At 37.3% G+C, this 23,528-nt stretch overlaps 2 protein-coding genes across 12 annotated transcripts in view; both read left to right on the plus strand.

Annotated features, from left to right (window-relative positions):
- LOC5575667 (dachshund homolog 2) overlaps positions 1 to 6,543 on the plus strand; it is a 149,895-nt gene extending 143,352 nt beyond the window's left edge. For all 11 annotated transcript variants that reach the window (XM_021848256.1, XM_021848262.1, XM_021848263.1 and 8 more), the window contains one exon: positions 6,364 to 6,543. In XM_021848256.1, the coding sequence (XP_021703948.1) occupies positions 6,364 to 6,494 (131 nt within the window). In that variant the 3' untranslated portion in view covers positions 6,495 to 6,543. The remainder of the gene's footprint in view (positions 1 to 6,363) is intronic.
- Positions 6,544 to 21,428: 14,885 nt separating this feature from the next.
- Positions 21,429 to 22,995, plus strand: LOC5575674 (testisin). Its single transcript, XM_001662075.2, has 2 exons — positions 21,429 to 21,721; positions 21,803 to 22,995. The coding sequence occupies exons 1-2, from the start codon at positions 21,658 to 21,660 to the stop codon at positions 22,588 to 22,590; spliced, it is 852 nt and encodes a 283-aa protein (XP_001662125.1). The 5' UTR covers positions 21,429 to 21,657; the 3' UTR covers positions 22,591 to 22,995.
- The last annotated feature ends 533 nt before the right edge of the window (positions 22,996 to 23,528 follow it).

Below are 23,528 nucleotides of genomic sequence, written 5' to 3' on the forward strand. Positions count from 1 at the left end.
CTGTGCAACAGCACACCTAATCGAGACTATCTTCTGTAGAAAGAATATAATTTTCAGGACACACGAAAAACTATTTGTTTCAACAAGCCACGAACCGCGCGCGAAGTAACCGGACGGGGTAAATGTTTTGGTTCTGAAAGCAGGTTGCTATGGTGAAATTGAAAAAAAGTGACACTTTGAGTACCACATCCAAAAACCACATACTAGATGTTGGTCACAGCATTAGCAGCGACAATAGCGGTCTAATCTTTATGTCTATTGTTCTAAATGAACCATGAAAACCTTATGTGACTGCAAGAAGCTGTTAAGAGATGCACTCGAGCTGGTATCTGTACAGCTTCTTCTTCTTGAAACCATCCCAAGAGTCATCGAAAAATTGCATCGCCATTACGGCCGTCCCAAGCAGCTGTTGAAAAATCTACTGAACAAGGTCAACCGGCTGGATTCTCCGCAACCGGATAATTTAAAGAACTTCATTCCATTCGGAAACGCGGTGGAGCAACTCTGTGGCCATTTGGAGGCCGCTGATCTACAACAACATCTCGTCAGCCCGCTGTCAATTAGGTTGCCAAGCTGTCGGATCGTTAGAAGCGTGACGGATTTCCTCATGGAAATAGTGGAAGATACCTGCGAAGCCAACGTCGACCTAGAGTTCGCAAGAAGCAAGGGCAATATACTTTATTGCTACAGTGCAATCGGAAATTCACTCGTAAAACACGAATGTTGTTCTTTACGTTAGAAAAGATTACTATAATTTTAACAGACTAACAAGAAATTGTTGCCGTTTGTGAGTAAACTGTGGAAATACGAATCAATTAGTCAAAAATGTGAGCCAACTAATCCGTAATTATTTGACTGCTGAGTTGCGCGATTGACAACTCACGCATGAAAATTCTCAAGTGTGAGTTTTGAGTTATGAGTTTTTCACAACAGTGGGTGCACGTGCTAGCGTCGGCGACAAAATATTACTGCACATTGTTCACGCTGTCGGCAAGTTGATGCTACCGCATCAGAAGTAGGACTTTGAGGAGATCGCTGCGCACTGCCCCACATGCGAGTAATTATCTGGGCTATCATCAGCAGGTTACCGACGGAAAATTAAGCAGCTGCTCAAAAGCCAGTGCGCGCTAAAAGAATTCGTGATAATAGTATCAGAAGAATTGGAGGAGAAACGCGTCCAGCAAATACTGGAGTGCACAACGAAGCGTGTATGGGATTATTCGGAGACCGGTTTGCTGCGTAGTGTGAAAGTGTAAAAACCGGTGGCGCTGGACATCAGTCGTTCTGAGCAAACGTCGATGGAACGTGAAGAGTTTGAAGCTATACCAGTACGAAAGCAAACGACCGGCGAAAAAGTTCGTCAAAACCTGTTCCCAGGTGTTAGGGACGTTTTTCTCGGGAGCAATGGCCGTTACCTCTGGTTTGAATGAAAAACCTCTCGACAGCAGTGTTTAGTGTACACAGCAGAGGTAACGGCCCCCCAACACCAGGCTTGATAATACTCCTCAACATCATCAGAGTTCGGTTACATACTCTAGAGCAGCGTGCTGCCTTTGCCTTTTTGCGAGGGAGCGGTAATTTTTCACCGGCAGAGAGGCAACTAAAAATGAGAGCGGAAGATGCAACACAAAGCACAACAGAGTAAAATTCAACCGAAAAGGAGTGCCATCACAACTCTCCGAGGCCTGTCTTGTTCGGACGGGACCCTCAAGAGTTCTTTTGATGGGTGAGTAAAGGTGAGCAACGCAACAAAAGAGAGAAAGAGTACCAGATGATGAGAATCTCTCTCCTCTTTCTCTTTTTCAATTGTAACAGTGGAATACTAAAGCTTTTGGGAAGTTTTTTCACTATAGATCGAAAGGCTGACTAGCATTTCATACAAAAACACGCAACAGAAGAGGTTAATGTAACTAATGATTAAAGAGAAAGTAAACAAAGAAAGCCTCTCAATGTAAGATGAGTCCTTTTGAAAAGCTGCGCGAGAAATCCTCGCATTTTTTGCACTCTTACTCGAATCGCTGTGTTGAAAATTTTGAGTTCAGAGGAGTTTATATCAAGCCTGTTCAGTGGTGGCAAACTCTCTTCCTTTATGGCAACCATAGTGCCAACGTATATGTTGTCCCTCTGTCGCGTCTATTTCGTTTGGTTGTGGAGGTTGGACATATACTGCTCCGGCCATGCTCCGGAAGTCCTCATCCATACGGAATTGCAGTACCGACCCTGGCACTTGGCCGACCAACGTCGACTCGGAGTAGGCTGAGTCCACCGCCGGGGTCTAACTGAGTAATGGTCATCGGGGTGAAAAACCGAATTTAGTACTATATCATTTAATTCCACTAAGGTTTGCATCCTTTGACAGATACGCGTATTTTGACCTCAAATGTAAGAACGTCTTCAGTGTCGTGTACTAGACTCGACTACGACTCGAAGTCAAGTCTAGTACACGACACTGAAGTTGGCCTTACAGTTGAGGTCGCAATACGCGTATCTGTCAAAGGATACAAACTCTAGTGGAATTAAATGGTATAATACTTAATTCGGTTTCTCATCTACTTATGTAACTTTTGTTTTGCGGATATCTCAATAATGACTCATTATTTTAATAATGACTCATTATTTTAATCAAGAAATTTGAGATTTTTCCACCAGGCGGCGCTAATGAGCATGACCATTCAGAAATATGACCTCTTCAGCAAAGGTGATCAATAGTTCACGGGCTATCATTGTTCTAGTCAAGAGATTCAAGATTGTTTCACCAGGTGGCGCTAGTGAGCATGTCTTTTTTTCGTTCGCGGATCCACACCACGTCTTAGAAAAAATGTTTATTCGAGCCAAGAGGTACGAGATTTTCGCCGTCATGTGGCGCAAATAAGCAAAAATTTTTATTTTGCAAATATCTAAGGTTCCAGAGTACTTAGAAAAATGACACTTCTGGCAAATTTGTTATCATTGTTCGAGTGATGCAATTCATAGTTTGCCCCCAGATGGCACTAGTGAGTATGATTTTTTGGTAATAATTTTGAACTTCTTGGCTGAAATAAAACGAAGACGCCAGCTTTCTAAATAGTCAGGATCTCAAGATATCTTCAAAATAAAAGTTTCATGCTCACTTGTATAACTTAGTGGCAAAACAATGAATCTCTCTGGCAGAATAATTGGGCTACTGAAAAGCTTTGCCGAAAACGTTACCTTTTTAAGTGCTCAGGATCCTAAGATATTTGCAAAATAAAAGTTTCATGCTCACTGGAAAAATCTCTAATTTCATAGCTCAAACAATGATAGTCCTTGAGTCACTGACCAACTTTGCAGAAGGCGCCATCTTTCTAAGTAGTCAGGATCCTGAGATAACAGCAAAACAAAAGTTCCATGCTCACTAGCGCCGCCTGTGAATCTTTTGAATCTCATGACTTTTATAATGATAGCGCTTGAGCTACTCAACAACATTTCCGAAGGCGTTATATTTCCTAGCGATCAGGATCTGGAAATATAGGCAAAACAATAGTTTCATGCTCATCAGCGCCGTCTGGTGGCAAAATCTCGAATTTCACGGCTCAAATAATGATAGCCCTTCCCACTGAACAATTTTGCCGAAGGCGCCATATTTCTAAGTGGCCAGGATCCTGAGATAACCACAAAACAAGAGTTTGGTGCTCATTTGCGCCACCCGGTGGCTAAATTTATAATCTCATGGCTTATATAATAATGGTGCTGGAAGTACTAAACAACTTTGACGAAGGCGCCATATTTCTAAGTGGCCAGGATCGTGAGAGAACCGCAAAACAAAAGTTCCATGCTCACTAGGCTTCCTAGCGGCAGAATCTCGAATTTCATGGCTTTTATAATTATAGCGCTTGAGCTACTGAGCAACTTTGCCGAAGACGCCATCTTTCTAAGTGGTCAGGATCCTGAGATATCAGAAAAAAAATCGATGCTCACTAGCGCCGCCTAGTGGCAGAATCCGCAATTCAATGACCACCACATGTTAGCCCTTAATCTATTGAACAATTTTGCTAAACATCATGACCCTCTATTTTGAATACTTTTTAAGATATTGATCGTTTATAAAAACGATCGTTAATCTGAATTTCAGTCGTTAAAAAAGTGGTCGTAAAAAGAACCGTTGTAAAAAGAACGGTCATAAAAAGAGGTTAGAGTGTATAACACACTTCTGGGCGAAATTGTCGCTTCTGCATGGAACTTGTAGCTTTCGATTGAACAATCGATTGTAGGACGGAGTAATGACCCTTCAAAAACTCCATCAATCCCGAATACATCGATACGTCCTTGCTATTGTGTTGTGTTTCCCAGTGGCGTAGAGTTGCCATGTCGAAGTCACCAATCAATTAGTTGAGCCCTTTGTACTTTTCCTTCTTGAGCGCTTCCACGGTAAAAAGTGCGTCGAGATGCTATTTGACTATCAACTTCTTACGCTCGATGACGATGACCTCACATATGTGAACTTGTCCACATCGCAAATTATTGTGTGTTTTGGTGTGGATCAAGTTCTAGGAGGCTGTCACGGTATGGCACCTATTTTCCACTTAACGACGGTAGTTTTATTTCGGGAAATTTTACCTTTACATACTGAGATGTCGCTTGCGTATCGGGAGCTTGAAGCATGGTATTTCTTGTAGCGCTGGAAAGCCAGCAGTTCTGCTTTCAGCGCCTATTAGTTGTCTTCGAAGTCTTGACGAACCTGAATGATCGGTCACTCATTTCTGCATATTTCTATCTTGCTTGACCAGGGGCCATAGATTTAGGGATATTATCGAGTTATAGCGGTTGAAGCACACAATACCAGTGCACATGCGATTCAAGGGATCATCGAGGTAGCCATGAAAACCAATTTTTAGTAAGGTTCTCTAACTCGTTATCGAGATACGAAATATCGTGTAAGGGAGAGTTGACTGTAGTTTGCTTTATGTCAATCTTTCATTATAGGCCTCTGCACTGTTTTGATTTTGTATGGGATTTTGACGTTTACTAGCCCTGTCGTGAAAGAGTGAAAGAGAGGCAATGATTTTTGTGCAGAGCCCTATAGGTACTGCCGTTCTACGCGTGCACCCCCGCTAATTTGAACGGTACCTCATGCAAACCATCGGGGTTCATTTTTAATTTGAACATCTCGTCACCCTAGAAACGTGTTTCTGGTTACCTCTTTCACTGTTTTGTTTTGATTCTGCGTTCCGTTCCACAGCGTTCCCTTTCACGTTACTTCGTTCCATGAGCTAAATGACGTTTGAACCATTTTTAATCTGAACGATGTGCAAATTAGCGGGGTACAGATTAAAAAGTGTTCAGATTAAATGTGGTCAAACCAACGGGGATACCGGTATTTGTTTCGCGGTCCATAATGTTTGCATAGCACTTGCATGAGACAAGTAGGCGTAGATGGGCAGTAAACGAAACATCCAGGAATAGTTTTGCGCGAAATAACGTTATGTGGAATGTCCCATTCCAACAAGTAAGCAGGCTTCATTCCATGTAATAATCAACTCAAGTAATAAGAGAAGATTAATTATTAATTCCTAAGATTAGGATGAAATTATTCAAAGATCTGATATCTTTAAATCGGAACATCCAAAAAGAAGGAAGGAAGAGAAAGTGGAAACTTTTGGAATCAATCTGTTGCAATCACATCGTCTCAAAGACTACTCCCACGAGTCTGCATTCTTCTTTTTTCTCTGCTTTGTATTAATGATTTTCTTTCTGTTTGCATAATCGCTCAACATATATACTGTCAGCCTCTGAACCAAGAATATGTAATAACATTAACCCACCCCAGACCGACTTTCTTGTTCATCACAAATCAGTCCCTTGGCACTGTTGCACTGCTTCAACTCCGTTTGATGGAATCGTGTCTTGGTTTGTTCTTTGCAATTTTACCAACACCAAATTGCTGCCATTTGCGTGTCCCTCTTTCCGGCACCGAGATATGTTTAGATGAATATTTAAATCAGATTACCATCAGGAGAGTGTTTTGCTCGGTTGTCCTTATAGGAGACACAGAAATTTGATTTTTATAACTGCCAAAAGCCGTCAGCCAGGTGTCATTCGCACTCGCGTGCCATCTCGATAGCGCCCTTGAGCGATTTGAGTTTGGGAGAAGTTTCTTTTTGCAATTTCGGGCCGAATTGGGATCATCTTAGAACTATCTCAGACAAATGGACGTAACACATGTAACGATTTAAAAACGTCTAGTTGTGAAGTATAAAACATTGGATATTTGAAATGAACGCTCGAAGCGTGATCGATGGAAATTTCATCAGTGTTACGTCTATTTGTCTGTGAATCTACCCTTCCCAGTACCTGTGCTTATAGTGATTTAATTTTGTATCATCTTCTCCTCTCGTCCATTTGCAGAATCCCTCGCGCAGGAGCTGGAACTCGAGCGCAAGGTGCGACAACAGGCGGCCGAAGGCGATGTAAAAGGGCCTCTCCAAGATCGTTCCAATTACTACAAAAACTCCGTACTGTACAGCAGTGCCACTTAGTTCCAGCAATTACGGCTAATCTTTTCATCGCTCTCAATAACAACAACAACAAGAGCAGCAACAGCAAGCGCAGCACTCGCTCTTCTTCTACTGCAGTTACTCCTCATCAAGCAGCAGCAAGCCATGACGTCGTTGCTGTGGTCGTGCAGTGTCGAATCGTCGTTATCCGTGGCGTCATGGCCAACTTCGACGCTGGGAAACCTGTATGTGCAATTATACTACTAAGAGCAAATTGGATGCAAGTGAACTCGAGGAAACGAACTTACAATTCGATATCAGTGCGAGAAAATGAGTGAGAGCATCACGTGCAGCGATATCACGGTGCTTCTCGGACCGTTATTATCGGGAAAAAATCTCGATCAAATCAGTGCTCAGCAGTCAATTTTTATAACTCAACTGCATATTTTATCGAAGTTTTGAAAAATCATAGGGCCTCTTTTTCAAACACAATTGTTTTCTTGAGAATTTGTAAAGTTATGGGATAGAAATGGCGTAACTTCAAAAAAGGCCTTTCGGTTGTTTTTAATTTATGCAACTTTGCTATTGTTATCGACTGGTGAGCACAAATTTAAGGGATTTTTTTCTGTTAAAATAACGGTCTGGGGAGCACCGTGACCATTTCCGAGGCTCTAGTTTTAAATTACTTCTTCGGTTGAAGCTAGGCGAGGGATTTATACGAAGCGAGCCCACATTCGAACTGAAATCCAGATTGGGTAATAATAGGGTAAAATGTATTTATTGAAATTTCACACACTGATTGACTTATTTGAAAGGCAGAAAGTATTTCATGACAGATAAGGATAGATAAGTTTGACTGTCGAAACGGAAAAGTAAATTTTTATTATATCAATTTCAGAAGCTGTGGACTAATTCACTATTAGACTAGATCCGGATCTCAAACTCAAATCAAATTACACACTGACAAGCCCAAACCGATTTTCGTTGATGGAAATTACCATTTTTGTAATTTATTTTAGGAAACAAGCGTGAGTGATGTTTAGTACAACCGATTTAGCACAAATATATTAAGTTGTGTAACGCGTACTCTAATGTACGGTAACATGTAACGGCACAACGTAACACTTGATTTCTTTTATCTTCGACTGTCTGAACGAGAAAAGTCAAACTTTTTTAATATAAAAAAAAAATGCCGTACTGGAGAGGTAACATGTAATACTACATAAATTCGTACTTAAGATAATGTGAATAGTTTCGTGTTTTTATGAAAAGAATCTAAATTATAGACCGGTAAGTCTACTTAAGGATATGCTGATAATGAAAATATAACAAACACACATATAATCAGACAAGCATCGTGGAAGTACTTAGTATTTTTCCGAATTAGTTTCTTCCAGATAAATCTATGTTTGTAATCAAGCGTTAGAAAATACAACCAAGTGATAGTGATCGTTAGCATAAAACCATCTCGGGAAAGAAGAACCTTTTTTTAGTTCATCATCGGTGACACTGCTGTATTAGTTCGTGTTTTACTCTAGCCTAGGTAGTCTCATTTGAAATCATAATTTTGTACAAAGATCAATCAAATGTCGAGCACAAACGAACACATACACACGAACAGACAGACGTACTAAGCACTTGAACACAGAATCACCCCCGCATACAAAGAGCATAAGGAACCCGTTTCCACTTTTTTATAGATATATTTCCCCTCCGCATTTACATGTCAAACCAAAATAGTAACCAAGCGCAAACAAATCGTGTCGACTTTGACTTTTATTTATTTTTCCGTATTTTAAATTACTGTTAGTGAAGCAACAGAAATCAATCGCTATTTATCAAGCATACTGTATCTATATAAATATAAAAAAATGATCGTAAATGGAAAACTTACTTCATCGTAGAACAAGAGTGGTTGGTGGTGAAAATGGTAAAAAAACGAAAAAAAAATCAATGATGAGATAAACCAGACCCGGTGACACGTTAAATTATTCGCAACGAATAATTTCTGTTTTTCTATGTATGTAAGGGCTTATTGTTAATGGTGAGGAAAAGAAAAACATAAATTCAACTGGTAATCAAACAGATAGCAGACAAACAAATGCAGCGCGTTTCCGAACAAAAAGCATTACACAAAATCAGTATCCCAGTAATTGCAGACACAGAGGCACACGCATGAAACGCGATGAAGTGCCGATTCCAACTTTTAATTGCTAACTTGATATCGATAATCGATGGTAAACAATAGCAGGCAAAGCAACATAACAAATCAACAACGGGCAGAATCAAACATAAATGATGATCAATCAAACAGCTGTAAATTGAAATGCTCTGCGCTATTTAGACAGGTCAAATAAAATACCAAAATATAAGCAGCTAATGATTCCATTAAGTGGTGGAATATCACATCTTCAATTGGTTTACAAGTTAAAGTAAACGTTACTCCAACATTGAAAAATTGGAAGAAAGAACGTTTCTCCGGAATGCGCGCATTCTTCCAAAGGTGAAACGGTTAATATTGATAGTTGCATCGAAATGAGCAATCAGTACAGTAGTTTCTCGATTTTATCACTGCTCGTTTTAATATCGCTTCATTATATCACTCTCGATTTTAGCACGGTTTTCCATTCGATTTTATCACGCCACAATAATTGTATGAATTTCATACATTTTACATTGGAATATTACCCTAAACAATCAACATATATCCATTTGCCTTATTTCTCATATGCTTTTCGTTTCATCCGCGTCATTTTTACAACGTAAAGTTCAAATTTTAAAGAAAATTATATGGCAGAAAAAACATTTTCATTATATCACGCTTCGGTATATCACTCCTAAAATTTTCGGATCCATGATATAATCGAGAAATTACTGTACTTCTTAAAAATATGTTTTTTTGCGGCATGTTTCATTTTCCGTGTAAAAAACGGAAAAACAGATTTGAAATTATTTTAATACCATCAGGCCTTTCTTCTGTGAAAGGTTTATTGTTGAAAAGTATTTAAGATATGATTTTTAATATTATTTGTTAAATTAAACCAATGAATTTCTAGGGATATAAACATACAATTTTTCAAACATCTTTCCAAAATACAAAAAGGTTTCAAAAGTCATAAAAAAACTACCCTTATATGCGTGTTATGAGCCAAGGTGTAAGCCAACAATGAAATCATTTTGACTTCCGAGCTACGGAAAAATACACAAAATTGCAAAGTGTACCCCATCTAAAGGCGGGGTTGGGCATTAGAGGGTTAACATACATACAGTAGTTATTACTGAAATTTGTTTTAAAACCTGAATCCAAACTCGAAATAGATCCTTACTTTTTTGCTTATCGTGATGATTTACTGGATGGATCATGTAGTACAGTCACCCCACAGTTATGGATCAACTAAGGATCATTTTTTAGAATAAAATATGATTAAAAAACATGGTGAAGCTGTACAAAGCAAAATCACCTCCCTGGCACTGCGGAATATAGTTGTTTTTGAGAATACACCTCCACCTGATTATTTACGAAAAAGTTTCGATTTCGATATTGCAAACGATGTCCACCTCACAGATGCGGATCAGTGGGAGAGGAGGATTCCTATTATGGATCAAATCGACTCATATTATGGATCAAAACACTATTACAGCAATTCATCTGCGAGATAAACGGATGATGTGCTAGTGACAGTATACGTTTTGGCGTTTGTTTCGGAATCGTCTGATTCGAAACTGTGGTATGGGTTTCAATGCCCCACAGTAATGAATCAACGCTTCTGAGAATACGCTTGACATTTTATTTCCTACGGACGGAAAAAATATGCTTAAGCATATTAGCATAGGCGTATAAAACATCAACCGTTTTCGTCATATCAAACCTTGGTTTTTGAAACTTAGGATGTTTCTGTTGAAACACAGCTTGGTAAACATATTATACATTTCTCGATTACTTTTTCAAATCGACGTAAGTATCTTCCATACGGTCTTGAGAAAATCAATTCAGAAGAATCACAACCTGTCTCCTAAAACTGTTTTAAAATGAATCAAATTTAAAAAAATTTTTGTTTTGACGTGTACATTGCTCAAATTTTGCATACAATGAGCTCATGTTCAAAAACTATTATGTTCCTATTATTTTACACAAGAATTTTATGACAAAATGATAAGCCGTTTTATTCAGTTACTTTCGACGTTTTTCTACCAGTGTAAAATCGATCGTGCCGGATTCGATTCAGCTTGCCTTCATTATCACAACAACAGCAAAACAATGTGGAATAACCGTAATCCGGGGTAACATTGATCAGCGGGGTAAAATTGATCGCAATGACCCTCTTCGTTAAAAGCTCGAATCAACATTTGTTGATGAAATATGTTCAATGCATGAATGGCGATTCTCTTTCTTCTTATCATGAGCTAATAAACAATAAGGTTTTTGCGAAAATAAAGTTGTGTTCATGCGTAAATTTTTCAACCTTTGTAAACAATGATTTTCATGATTATGGATAACACCATAAAAGAATCATGTCTCACATGAGTTCTGTAAACGATATGAGCAAGAGAAATGCGGTTGTTACTAAAAATGACATCGCCGAAAACGACTCCGTTGTCAAAATTTTCATAAATATGTTCAATAAAACATAATTCACAAATTATTATAAAGCGTGAAGAATTTCCTTAGGAAATTGCATACATTTAGGCGTATTTCACAATTCAAGGTGTTTTTAATTTTAAAATAACTCAAAAAGTAAATGACTTATAAGAGTTTGACCTTCATATTCGGCTTCAGGGACCATGACTTTAGTAAGTAATTTTATTTATTTATTATTTATTATAGAGGTTTTAACTGGTGTCATTCGCCTCTGTTTAGTAAGTAATGATATTTCCAATATTACCGAACGATGTTTTCATGGTGTGATCAATGTTACCCCATATCAGCTAAATCAAAAACTCACTTAAAACATTTTTTTAAACATGCTTTAAACTTTCAGAAAACAAAATACAGTACATAAACACGAACAATGGGTGGCAGTACTTGTTTTAAAAATATAAAATTTGCAACACATGCATTTTCAAATCAAATGTTTAAGAAATATTCAAAAAAATGATCAATGTTACCCCGGATTACGGTAACTTTCTTTGGGAACGTGCTACATTAAGAGTCGCATTTGATCAATTATGCTTGCCTTAAGAACCCAATCCTCCAAGGGTTCGATTTCACCTAACCTCAAAAGCAATGCTCTTTTATTAAATAGATATTTGCACTTAGATAATCCTCCGAACATATAAATATGTTCCCCTAAATTCACCTTATCTCAAAACTGTATAAGGGAGCTGTCATACATTCCTGAAAATATCGAACAAAACTCAACAGCAAACGCTTTGTATAGGGCAGGTGTACCGGTTATGGACATAGTGGTTCCCTTTTTCGCCATACGTGTTTACTTCAATGTCTTCAAATTTTGAAAATTTTTGTGTGTTTTAGAAGTTAGATTTAAGATATATCTTGATGTTAAAACATTCAAAAAGAATTAAAAAGTGAAAATTGTCAAAATTTCACATATGGCCAGCCCTGTCGTCGTAAAATTTGAGCTTCTTGTCGTCCCTTTTTAAGGGGGGCGTTGCTATGGCCCAGAGGGCGCTTGTACTCCCAGGCGTAAATGATAGCTTCGCATAAGAAATATCACAACTATTTTAATACATATATACATAATACAAAAATTACAAATATCACAATACTTCAATATACATTCCTAATAAACGAAAACCAATATTCATTTGCACGTATTTAGTTTGTGTGCCATTTATATTAAAATTTGGAATCAAGAGATCAAGTACATGGGAATAAACATTATTTAGTTGAATAATTTGCTAATAAAAGTGTCTGTTTTGTCCTTGTATCAATTGAATCTACTATAACAATGCCTTTTATACTACTGTGTATGCTATGTGACTATTTCCTAGAGTCTAACAACTATGACTATTACGATGTGCCCTTTAAAAAGAAATCTTAATCCATGAAATAAACTCAGTCTTGTAGAACCTATCACTCAGTGTAAAACGGATCATCTAATGCTAATCCAATAACCACATCAAACCGTTTAATTGTAAACATTTTTGTGTCTGCCTCAAATTTCAAAATTTGTCTCATGTTCGGCATTTCGCTTTTAAAACAATATATGGTTATTGCATTTCGCTTTTCAAACAAAGTTGTTAAAAATTTAAGCAAATTGATGCAATATTTTACGAGTAACGACATTTAAGTTTCTGGTACCATTCTGCCCGTAAGCTCAAAGTCAAAAGCATAATTTTGACAATTCAACTGAATTGTTTGATTTTTTTATTACTTGATATTGTATTTATTTTTGTTTGATAAATTGATCAAGAACAAAATGGCATTGTACAGAATATGATGTTCGCATTTAATTAGAAATCCGTTCATTCGGTAAATATAATAGGACAGTTTTGCAGCTGCTTGAACCCAGGGTTTTCTAAGCTTTTTGATGCTGATCTCAGAATTCAAAACCAAGCGCAAACGGTGAAAAACGTTTTTCTGAGAAAAAAAAAATAAAGATAGAGCCAAATTCAGAATGGTCGCCAACATTATTTTAAATTAGACCATATCTTTCCTCCATGCGATGCCTCTAAGATTGATTTGTGTTTCAGCGAATATATACGAAGAAAGATACGTGAAGAAATACATAGAATTTATCAAAAACTTTTTTTATACTGTCAAGCTAAGGTCCAGCAATTTGAGTTTACCAAAACGCTTCTCCTGTAGTTTTATGAAATTCAAGCGAACTACGATGCAAACTTTAATAATAATAATATATGCCTATGGTAACCGCATTTCAGCGATAATTACTCAACCATAGCTCGAAACATTGTTTTAAAGAAATATTATGCGTAGGCTCAGTCATGTAAGACTAGGAAAATTTGTAGACTTGACTAGAATGCAAAGAAAAGTTTGAAAGTTAGACATAAATAAATTAATACTTAAGACTTGATGTTTCGAATGTTTGATTATGTTTGAACGTATAGTAATATATGAAGCATACATATAGAAATATATGATATTTTTCTTTAAAAAAATAATCAAATAATTAAGTTTACAAAGATTTTTTAAAGTTTTCTAAAAGCAGGACTTCTAGAACGTTTGAACCTTACTTATAGAAAAGGTGTTCGATTTTCAGCCAAATTAAGGCTTAAATTAAAAATGAAATATCGCTCTTGAGGTGATATAAAAATGAAAAAAGTCAACAATTTCTCGGGATTTCAAAGTATTTCGCTATGGTTTTATCTCTTGTAGTTTTACGTTAGATATATTAGTGGTTCTTGTAATTACCCAGTAGCAGTTACAGAAGGGTTTCAAACTAATTTCATCAAATTTAAAACACCAATATACTATTCTTGGTGTATACTTGATTACGGAAGTTTATCACTATCACATGAAAATTATTGGTTCAAAATAAACAAGAGTATGAACTGACTGTCTATAGAACATATATTATATAAGTATATATAATTTTTCAGCTTTAAACTTTTAGATATTTTATCAAACTTCGAGAGTGGTCTTGGGCCCCTTAATGATCACGTGCTTTTATCGAAGGATCTCTCGAGATAATTTAACCAATAATTTCTTTAGTAATACCTAATATTAGGGATCAAGTGCATACAGCCCTGTAGGCAAATGGTTTTATATCGTAGTATCCATTTAATCAAGGGATTGTGCTAGTTTGCCCTAAACATTGTTTCCTCGTCGTTTCCTCGAACGTCAGTCCCTTGAATGTTTGTTCTCCGAGAATCCCGTTTCACGACTTTTTACATTTCAGAGTAGTGAAGATGACTGGTCCTCTGGTACGCATCCTGTTTCTGAGAACTATTTTTGCACCTGCATGGACTGCATCACTTCTCGAAGAGACACTTCATTCGGAAAAATGAGATTCGAGGAAAATGGCTATTCGGGGAACTTCCATTTGCGTAAACGACATTCGAGGAAATTAGCACAATCCTTTGATAAATAGTATGAAAAAATAATATGAGACAAAATATAGATATTATAAACAACATAATAAATTGTTTGACATACACAATACGCTAATCAACATTGATCCTCATTGCATCGCTCGTTCCCACAAGAGCAGACGACGTAACTAAAGGACCAAACTACTACTGCTTTTCACTTGATATACGTTAGTTAAGGACATAAAGCAAATTAATTAAATTGGGTGTTAAGATGCAGCTGATCTACATGAAACAAAGTAAAATCACTACAGGGCGTTGATACAGATTAAAAACTATTCATAGAATAAGGTCAAATTACTCCAGGGTGTTGATATTGTTCAGAATGCATGTACATTTTAACATGCAATTGATGTTTTACAAGGCGTTAGTATGATCAACATGAGACAAGATCAATTACTATATAGCTTGACAATTTTGATTGATGTCATACAGAGCATTGAGATGCACTTGCTTAATGTGAAATGCGGTCAAATTACTCCAGGGCATTGATACATCTCGGAATTTTCGATTCATGCCCTACTATCGTAAAATTGTACCTAATCTACATAGAATTAGGTAAAATTACTCCAAGGCGTTGATATATTTTGACAATTTCGATGACATTGCGTTAAGATGCACCTGATCTTCAAAAGATAAATTTAAGTTACTCCCGGGCGTTGATTCTGCTAAGAAATTTCTATTGATTTTCAACAAGGCGTAAATATGCTCCAGATCTCGCAAAGATCAATATGGAATAAACTCAAATTACTTCAGAGCGTTAATCTAGCCTGATCGGTTGATGTTATACAAAGCGTAGAGATGTTTCTGAACTACGTGATATAAGGCCAGGGCATTGCTAAAGCTTGGAACTTTTAATTGATGTCCTATAGGGCATTGAGATGTACCTGATCTACAAGGAATGAGGTCAAATTACTCCAGGGCGTTGATACGGCTTAGAATTTTCAATGGATACAGGGCATTAAGTTGCACCTGATCTACGTAAGTCAAGGAATATAGATATCGAACAGGGCGCTAATATGAAGTTGATTTACATGACACGAGTCCAAATTGATACAGCATAAAATTTGCAATTAATGTCCTACAGGGCGTTAATATGCACCTGATCTAAAATCCACGTGACACAAGGTCAAATTACTCCAAGGCGTCAATACAGATTGGAATATTCCATCAACACACTTCACCACTTGGTTTACATGGGATGAGGTCAAATAAATCTAGGGCATTTATATAACTTGAAGTTTTTAAATAATGTCCTACAGGGCGTTGAAATGTAGCTTATCTATTACTCTAGAGAGCATCGATACAGAGCGTTAAGATGCAGCTGTTTTACATGGCACGGGTCCAAACTACTCCAGGGCGTTAATAATGCTTGGAATATTCAAGTTATGTGGGGCGTAAAGATGGGCGTCTTCATAATGGAGGTCAAGTTACTCCTAGGCGTTAATAAAGCTTGAATTTTTAATGAAGTGATACAGGGCATTAGGATACTACGGATCTATATGGGACAAAGTAAAATTACTCCAGGGCGTTGAGCTTAGAGTTTTCAATTTTGATCTACGTAAAATAAGGTCAAATTACTCTAGGGTATTGATAAAGCCTAAAATTTTCAATCGATGTTTTACCGGCCGAAGAATATGGTGAAATTACTCTAGGGCGTTGATACAGGGCGGTAATATACTCCTGTTCTATATGAAGTTCTATACGAAATAGGGTCAAATTACTCCAGAGCGTTGGAAGGTACAGGTTGGAAATTTCGATTGATATCTTATGGGGCGCTAGATTGTTGTTCATGTTGCACATTATGTTTATGACTTCGGGTGAAAAATTCTAAAAAAAATCTGAGAAAAGCTTCTTAGTCGTCGACTAAGCGTGACTAAGCAGGACGACAGGGCTGCATATGGCCAAATAGGGAAGCAATATGGCCGTAACTGGTACACTTTCCCTTATTATTGCATTGCTAGACTACCAACTCAAAATATCGAGAAAAAAAATATCCACAGTTCATATGGCAACGGATATGGAAGAATATTTTTAACAAAAAGATTATTTCGGAAAACCAAGTATCATGATATCTTTTTGTAAATGAAAAAATCCCGTGTAGTAAACAGCAAATTCATTTCGTTAGAACTGCAAGTAAATGGTGTTTGTTTAGTTCTAAAGAGATTGAAGACTGGAAGTACAGGTATGCAAACAGCGAAAAAGTGCGTAAGCATTGGTGATATTCCTTAACCAGGATAAAATTCTTTATATTAATATATTCGACTCCTCTGAGCGGAATCTCAATAGAGAAACACAAAAAGTAGTTTGGAGCTGAGGGGTGCGGTCTCGACCAATTTGGTAATTCGTTGCAGTAGCGTAGCTAGGGGGGTGCGGTGGGTGCGGTCCGCACCGGGCCCCGAGCTCTTGGGGGCCCCAAAATCGCAGGGCGGATTTCTCATAACATTAAAAGTTCGACATACCTTGTAGGAAACTGACAATGTGTAAGATACCAAAAATATGATAAGCATGAAAAGTATAAGTTTCGGAGGAGACTAGTATCAGTGTTACACAAGGGCCCCTTGATTATCCCTTTTTTAATACTAAAGAGTGGGTCGAGGCTTTTCGCCCCCACAGTTTGGGGGCTTTCACAAATATTTGTTTAGTAAGTTATTTTCCTTGATGTTGTTCAATCGATTGTACTCATGAGAAAACTGAGCCTTCGATGAAGGCCGCTTTTAGCTTTATCTCATGCAGATACTTCAGTAGGCCAAAATACCTTTTTTGGAAATGTTGAGTCTAATTACGGATTTGAATCTTTAAATATTTACTTCACGAATTCTGATTTCCAATAAGATACCTAAGTTTGTAAGCGTTCATAAATCTAGAGCATTGGTGAGCTTTGAGCTTGTAAACATTTTCTTACGATCTGAACCATTATTATTGTTTCATGAAGTATTTTGAAATTCATTCAGGTATTATTTTTTGAATCATTCTACAACAAACTTTCTTCTCGGGTGACCTTAAATAATTCATAAGGATATTACTTTAAAAAATTCTCCCGGTAATTTACGTGAAATTTTGCCATGAATTTAAAAACATTATATTTTGTTGAACGTTACGAGAGATTTCGTTAAAAAAACGAGAAAGTTCGTTCAAGAATTCGTAGAGGAATCCTTTCAGGAATATTTGCAAAAAATCTAACTAAATTTCTTCAGAATCAACATTAGCCACAAATTTCATTTTTGCATGAGTATATCGTGTGGCAAGTACGAAGATACTCTATGCCCTGGGAAGTCGATAAAGTTTCCAACCCGAAAAGATCCTCGACCGGTGGGATTCGAACCCACGACCCTCAGCTTGGTCTTGCTGAATAGCTGCGCGTTTACCGCTACGGCTATCTGGGCCCCATACGTGAAATCATTACGGGACTTAAAAACAAATGCCGAATATTTCTATTTTTTTTTTCTTTTAAAGGATTCTTCAAGACTGCCTACAGGAATCATTCTAGGAATATATCAGGGTAACAAACAAGAATGTCTCTGAGGAGACCTTTGAGCATTATCCCCAGAAAACCACTGAAGGGATTTCTTGGCATACCTTTGGCCAATCTCGTGGTTTTCCCAAATATTTCTTTTCAAATAACTCCACGGATCCTTCTACGAATTACTTTACTTTTTTCAAATATACCCCTTGAGCTCTATCTGAGATTTTTATTTCTGATATTTATCTTATAAATTTGCGAGAATTCCTCAGATAATTGGAAATCTTTTGGAATTTGTCCTTCATTTTTTTCCAGTGAGCCCTTCTTGTATTCGTTCATTACTACAACTAGTTATTCAAGTGATTAAATCAGAAGAAATTTCTCCAGAAATACCTGCGCGGTTCCACCATTTTTAAGCACTATTTTGACTATTCTTTAAGCATTCTTTTGAATATTCTATTTCTTCAGAGACATCCTTAAGAAAACGTTTCTAAAAAATCGAAGAATTCAAGGAATTTCGACAGAGTTCAATAAGTTCCCGATTGAAAAAAATTGTATATGTTTTATTTTTTAAAGTATTGGAAGATTTTCTCTAGGGATAGCTCTATGAGTTTCGCTGGGAATTTCTCATAAAATAACATCAATCACAAAATCAAACATTCTATCTTGCCTGCTTGATTTGCATAAAAAGTACAACAAATAATTTATCAGTGATTTCCCCATTACTTGAATTTCTGAAATTTGTCCAGCGGTTTCAACAAATTCATGGTAAATATGAATTATTCCAAGATTTTTTTCACGATTCTTTAAGAAGTTCAACTAGGAATAACCGTAAGCATACTACTAAATACCGTACAGCATACAAGAAGTTATCCAAAAATATCTCTAAAGATCTTTTTAAACAGAAATATATAGAAACCTCTGAGGTAACCGCTCCATATATATTATTTGATTCCACAAGCAAGAAGAACTATTTCCTGGACGAAATTCTAGTTATTTTCTATCGGCAGAGTATTTTTTGACCTTTTAATCATTTTTTTTTACGAATATTGGGTTTGAATTCGGAACTTGTAACTTTCTGAGTTATTGAATCGCCAAGTGGCTCGATAGCTTAGTTAGTAAGGCACTTGTCTGGCATACAAGAAGGGCACGGGGATCCAAATTTCCTTTTTTTTTAGTTTTTATTAGTATCATTTCAAATATTATACCTAGGTGTTCTGCGTTAGACAACACTATCATCCTAATTTGGTAAAACAAACTTAAGCTTTTATAACCATTTTGTAAAAAAAATATTACATTTCATTTGCCGTAGCAGTTCAGATTTTTTACAGGTGATTTCAGCTGCTTATAAGAGATATAAAAACGCTTTTCACGATTTTCTTGATTTCACTCATAATTATCATCCTTCTTTACCACACGTAATGAGCTAATCAATTTCAATATTGATCGTTTTCGAAAAAAAATGTAGAAGGTACGTGTGAGTTCAGTAATAGCATAATTTTGGAGGGGCCTTCAAATCTGCCTCCGCACCGGGCCCCCAAGACTCTAGCTACGCCACTGATTCGTTGTTTGTTTGCTTGTCTCGCAGGAAACCATTTTCAAGATGCTCACTTAAATACTTCATCTGCAGTTGGATGCAAGGCTTCTTCTTCTTTCTGGCATTACGTCCCAACTGGAACAAAGCCTGCTTCTCAGATAGTGTTCTTATGAGCACTTCCACAGTTATTAACTGAGAGCTTTCTTTGCCGATTGGCCATTTTTGCATGTGTATATCGTGTGGCAGGTACGAAGATACTCTATGCCCTTCGGAAGTCGAGAACATTTCCTTTACGAAAAGATCCTCGACCAGTGGGATTCGAACCCACGACCCTCAGCTTGGTCATACTGAATAGCTGCGCATTTATCGCTACGGCTATCCGGGCTCCGGGATGCAAGCCATTAGTCCAATAAATCAGTTGAAAATATTGTTTCTGACCGTATGTTAGTAAAAAATATATTCCACAAAAGTGCTGACAAATTTACGCATCAATAAGACCAAGTTAAGGTTATTTCAACAGCCGTTAGTCTTTGTGTAAACATAAAATGCATAGCAATTTGATATCCATTTCGCATCCACCAGGTTTGGAGTATCTTGTACCTTTTGATTCCGCCCTAATTGCTTATCTTTGACAGATACTTTCGACAAGCACTTGTAGCCTTCTTCAGTTTAAGTTAATCCACTGAAATCTTAGGTACAAGAAATAAAATGTACAAGATACATACTCCATTCTACTTTTTTTGTTCTTGGTTGATATATTTAACAAATGTTTTCAGTTGGCATTTGTTCTCGATAAATGGGAGAATGCAAAGGATGTATCAATTTTAAAGCCAGACAAAAATCCAGCAAAAGCTTCCTTTATTAGTAAACTTTTTGAAAAAGTCATTTGAACAGAATGATGGTCCACATCTGGGAGGGAGGCACCGATACTACACACGAAATTTAAGACAACGTTATTTTGAACTGCAAGATAACTCCAGCTTGCCAACGACAATCAAGGCAGCCTTCGAGAAAATCGGTAGTTTCCTTTTGTTGTGCACCTTTGATCTTTCCTGACAAACATGAAAAAAGGGCCACAGTTTTCTATGCACTAAATATTCATTTTCATTGGAAAAAGTAGAACGATGCGTTTTTCAATGTTTAATGTTCAATCAGATTAAATGGTGCTCACGTGACATTACTTGCGTTATGTGCATGAGCTGATTTTCATTCGATTTTTATCACTTTTAAAGAAATACGAAAATGTGTTTTAATCAGTTACGCGCTTTTTTCATGTTAATCCAATGTTTGAGATCTGGGCTCACAGTGACATTTCTTGACAGCGGAATCTCGGCTCACTATGACGTACAGAAATTTTGTATTGGTTTCTCCCTCCCAGGTCCACATCTAGCGTGACTAATGACCGCACACTCCTAGGCATACTCGGATCATTTTCATGAAAAATTTAGCTTGACAGCAGCCTGGCTGCTTGTTGATGTCCAGTTCACATCCCCCAGGTCCACATCAGCGAAAATTCAATTTTTGCTAATGAACAGTTCGGATTCTGACTTGGAGTTTAGACCACTTTTACGTAACATCCACTTTTACGTAACAAATTTGATTGAATCCAACAAATCTGAGGCTATTGTACTGGTCTTGCTCTTCTAGACATAGAGAGAACATTCGACAGTACTTGACATGAAGGTTTGATCATAAAATAAAAAAAGCTTTAATTTTCCAACATACATTGCTAGAATAACCCTAAGTTATCTTCTAAAGTTATACGTTTCTGGTTTATCTTCGTAACTCCAAGTATGAAATACTTCCTGTTGTTCCTCAAAGCAGTATTTGGGAACCAATATTAAACAATCTGACTTACCTAAGTTACCTCAGGGATGGCAAATATCATTATTCGAGGATGACAAAGGCCTCTCTGCCAAAGGACTACATATTATGTAGTCGATTGCAGTCGAACATCAAACTTACTGCAGATTGGCATTGCGATTCAACAATCCGCTCAGCATGCCATCATGAATCTCTCACACATGAATCATAATTAATACGCGCCATAATAACCACAACAAAACAAACTCAAATGGGGGGATTACCTCATTCGGTAATCAGCATCTAGTATCATTTCTAGCATTCACTGCTGATATAGAGCGCGCGTAGAATTCCAATCCCCATTCTAAGCGTTGCTATTTGCTCAGTTCAAGATGAGTATCTCCAAGGGTTGCATCGCTCTGCTGATTACCGGCTGCGTTTTCTTTGCATTGCTAAGTAAGTCGTGCACGTGAAACAGTTACTATGCATGCATTCAGCATTACTATTCCTCCATCTGCTCTTCTCGTTACATAACAGATACTAGTGTCGCGCAGTTGTCTAACCCCCAGATAGTGAAACCGAAATGTGGAAAGCGTTTGGTGGAACCACTGCAGCCTCAAGAAACTTCCAATGGAAAGCGTCCCAAAATCGAGCAGTGGCCATGGGTCGGGACGCTGTTCATTCGATACGGAAATGATGAACCCGTGTTTGCGTGCGTGGTGACAATTTTGAACGATCGTTTCGTGTTGACTGCTGGCTACTGTCTTACTTCCGGAAGGGCCAAAGTGACTCCGCCGGATCTGATGGTTCGTCTTCGAATGGACAGCTTTGACCGAAAGGAGCAAAAATCGATTCATGAGTTCGATGTAGGCGAATTCTACCTTAGCAATGCGACAGACTCGTTGGCGGCGCTTGCACTGCTGATGCTTTCTAGTGAAATCAACCTGAACGTCTTTGCTCGACCGATTTGTCTGTGGGATCGTGATGAGGGAGTGGTTGGAAGAAATGGAACTCTCCTCGGGTGGAAGTCAAATCTGTTCGGCGGGATGGAGCAAAATATGAGGGAGCTAAATGTAGCAGTGGTTCCAAGTGATATGTGTCCCATGCTGCCACAGTTTATGGTTGGGAAGATGTGCACCAAAGTGTTAGGTGAACTGACTTTCGGGCATGGGGATGGGGGTGGTGGATTGTATTTGGAAGAAGAAGGTGTTTGGTATGTGAGAGGCATTATCGTTAAGTTTGATGTTATAGGTTTAGAACAGCAATACTTGTCATTTATTGATATTTCTTCTCAATTGAAATGGATAAAGCAAATAATAGAGTAGAGAAAAAATTGTAATGACTTCGACTTGATTTGATGACACAATTGCGCCTCTAGATTGTATCTGTACAGTAGGATACAGTAAAATTGATGAATTGTGGTAGTACAAAATTGATCAAGAACAGCGCTTTTAAGGTACAATATAGAACAAAGCCATGCCAAATCTGAGAACAAATCTGGAGAAATGTTATCAAAGGAATACAAGGGGTCCAAAGGTATACTCAAAGGATTGTTTAGAGCTCCCAAGAAGTTAGAAAATGGATTCCATGAGTTTCTAAATCCTTCAAAGCTACCTTAATGAATGCATTTAACATATCTTATTGAATTCTTCGAAATCTAAATCTAATCTAAATTTCTAATACCTGATGAAATTGAAAACTGCTTCATGCTTCCCTTGACAAGAGTTTAATTTAAAAAAAAACTTAATGGATAACCAAAAATTGACTACTAGTACAAACTACTCTTAAGCATATTTCAGTTGGCTACACTGTAATTAATCTACCGTAGAATGGGGTGAAGTTGAAGTTCAATGAGATCTGGTGGCATGCATGTATTGTCATCCAATTTTTTTTCAACCAGTGCTGGTTTGATGTTAAGTGGTTTATGTAATTGAAATTTTGACAAAATGCTATATTAATAATAAAATCAAATTTTAGAAACGAAGTGATGTGTTTGAGTCCGGGGTGAATTTAATCAAACCACAGTAGTTTCCAAAAATAAAAGAGGTGTGATTTATTAAATATGGGGTCACCAGATTTTAATCAAATCTCAAAAGTCCTACAATTTGTTGATAGATTGTTAAAGTTTATCTCACAACATGTTAATAAATCGGTGGAATTTAGAATTGAAATTTGTTCATTCTAGAATAAAGCCGCTAAAGAATTTTCTCGCCGATTCCTTGCAGAAATTTTCTACAGCGACTACCGTTTGAACTGACAGTTC

This window comes from Aedes aegypti, chromosome 2, assembly GCF_002204515.2.
Source record: "Aedes aegypti strain LVP_AGWG chromosome 2, AaegL5.0 Primary Assembly, whole genome shotgun sequence".
NCBI classification, from domain to species: domain Eukaryota; kingdom Metazoa; phylum Arthropoda; class Insecta; order Diptera; family Culicidae; genus Aedes; species Aedes aegypti.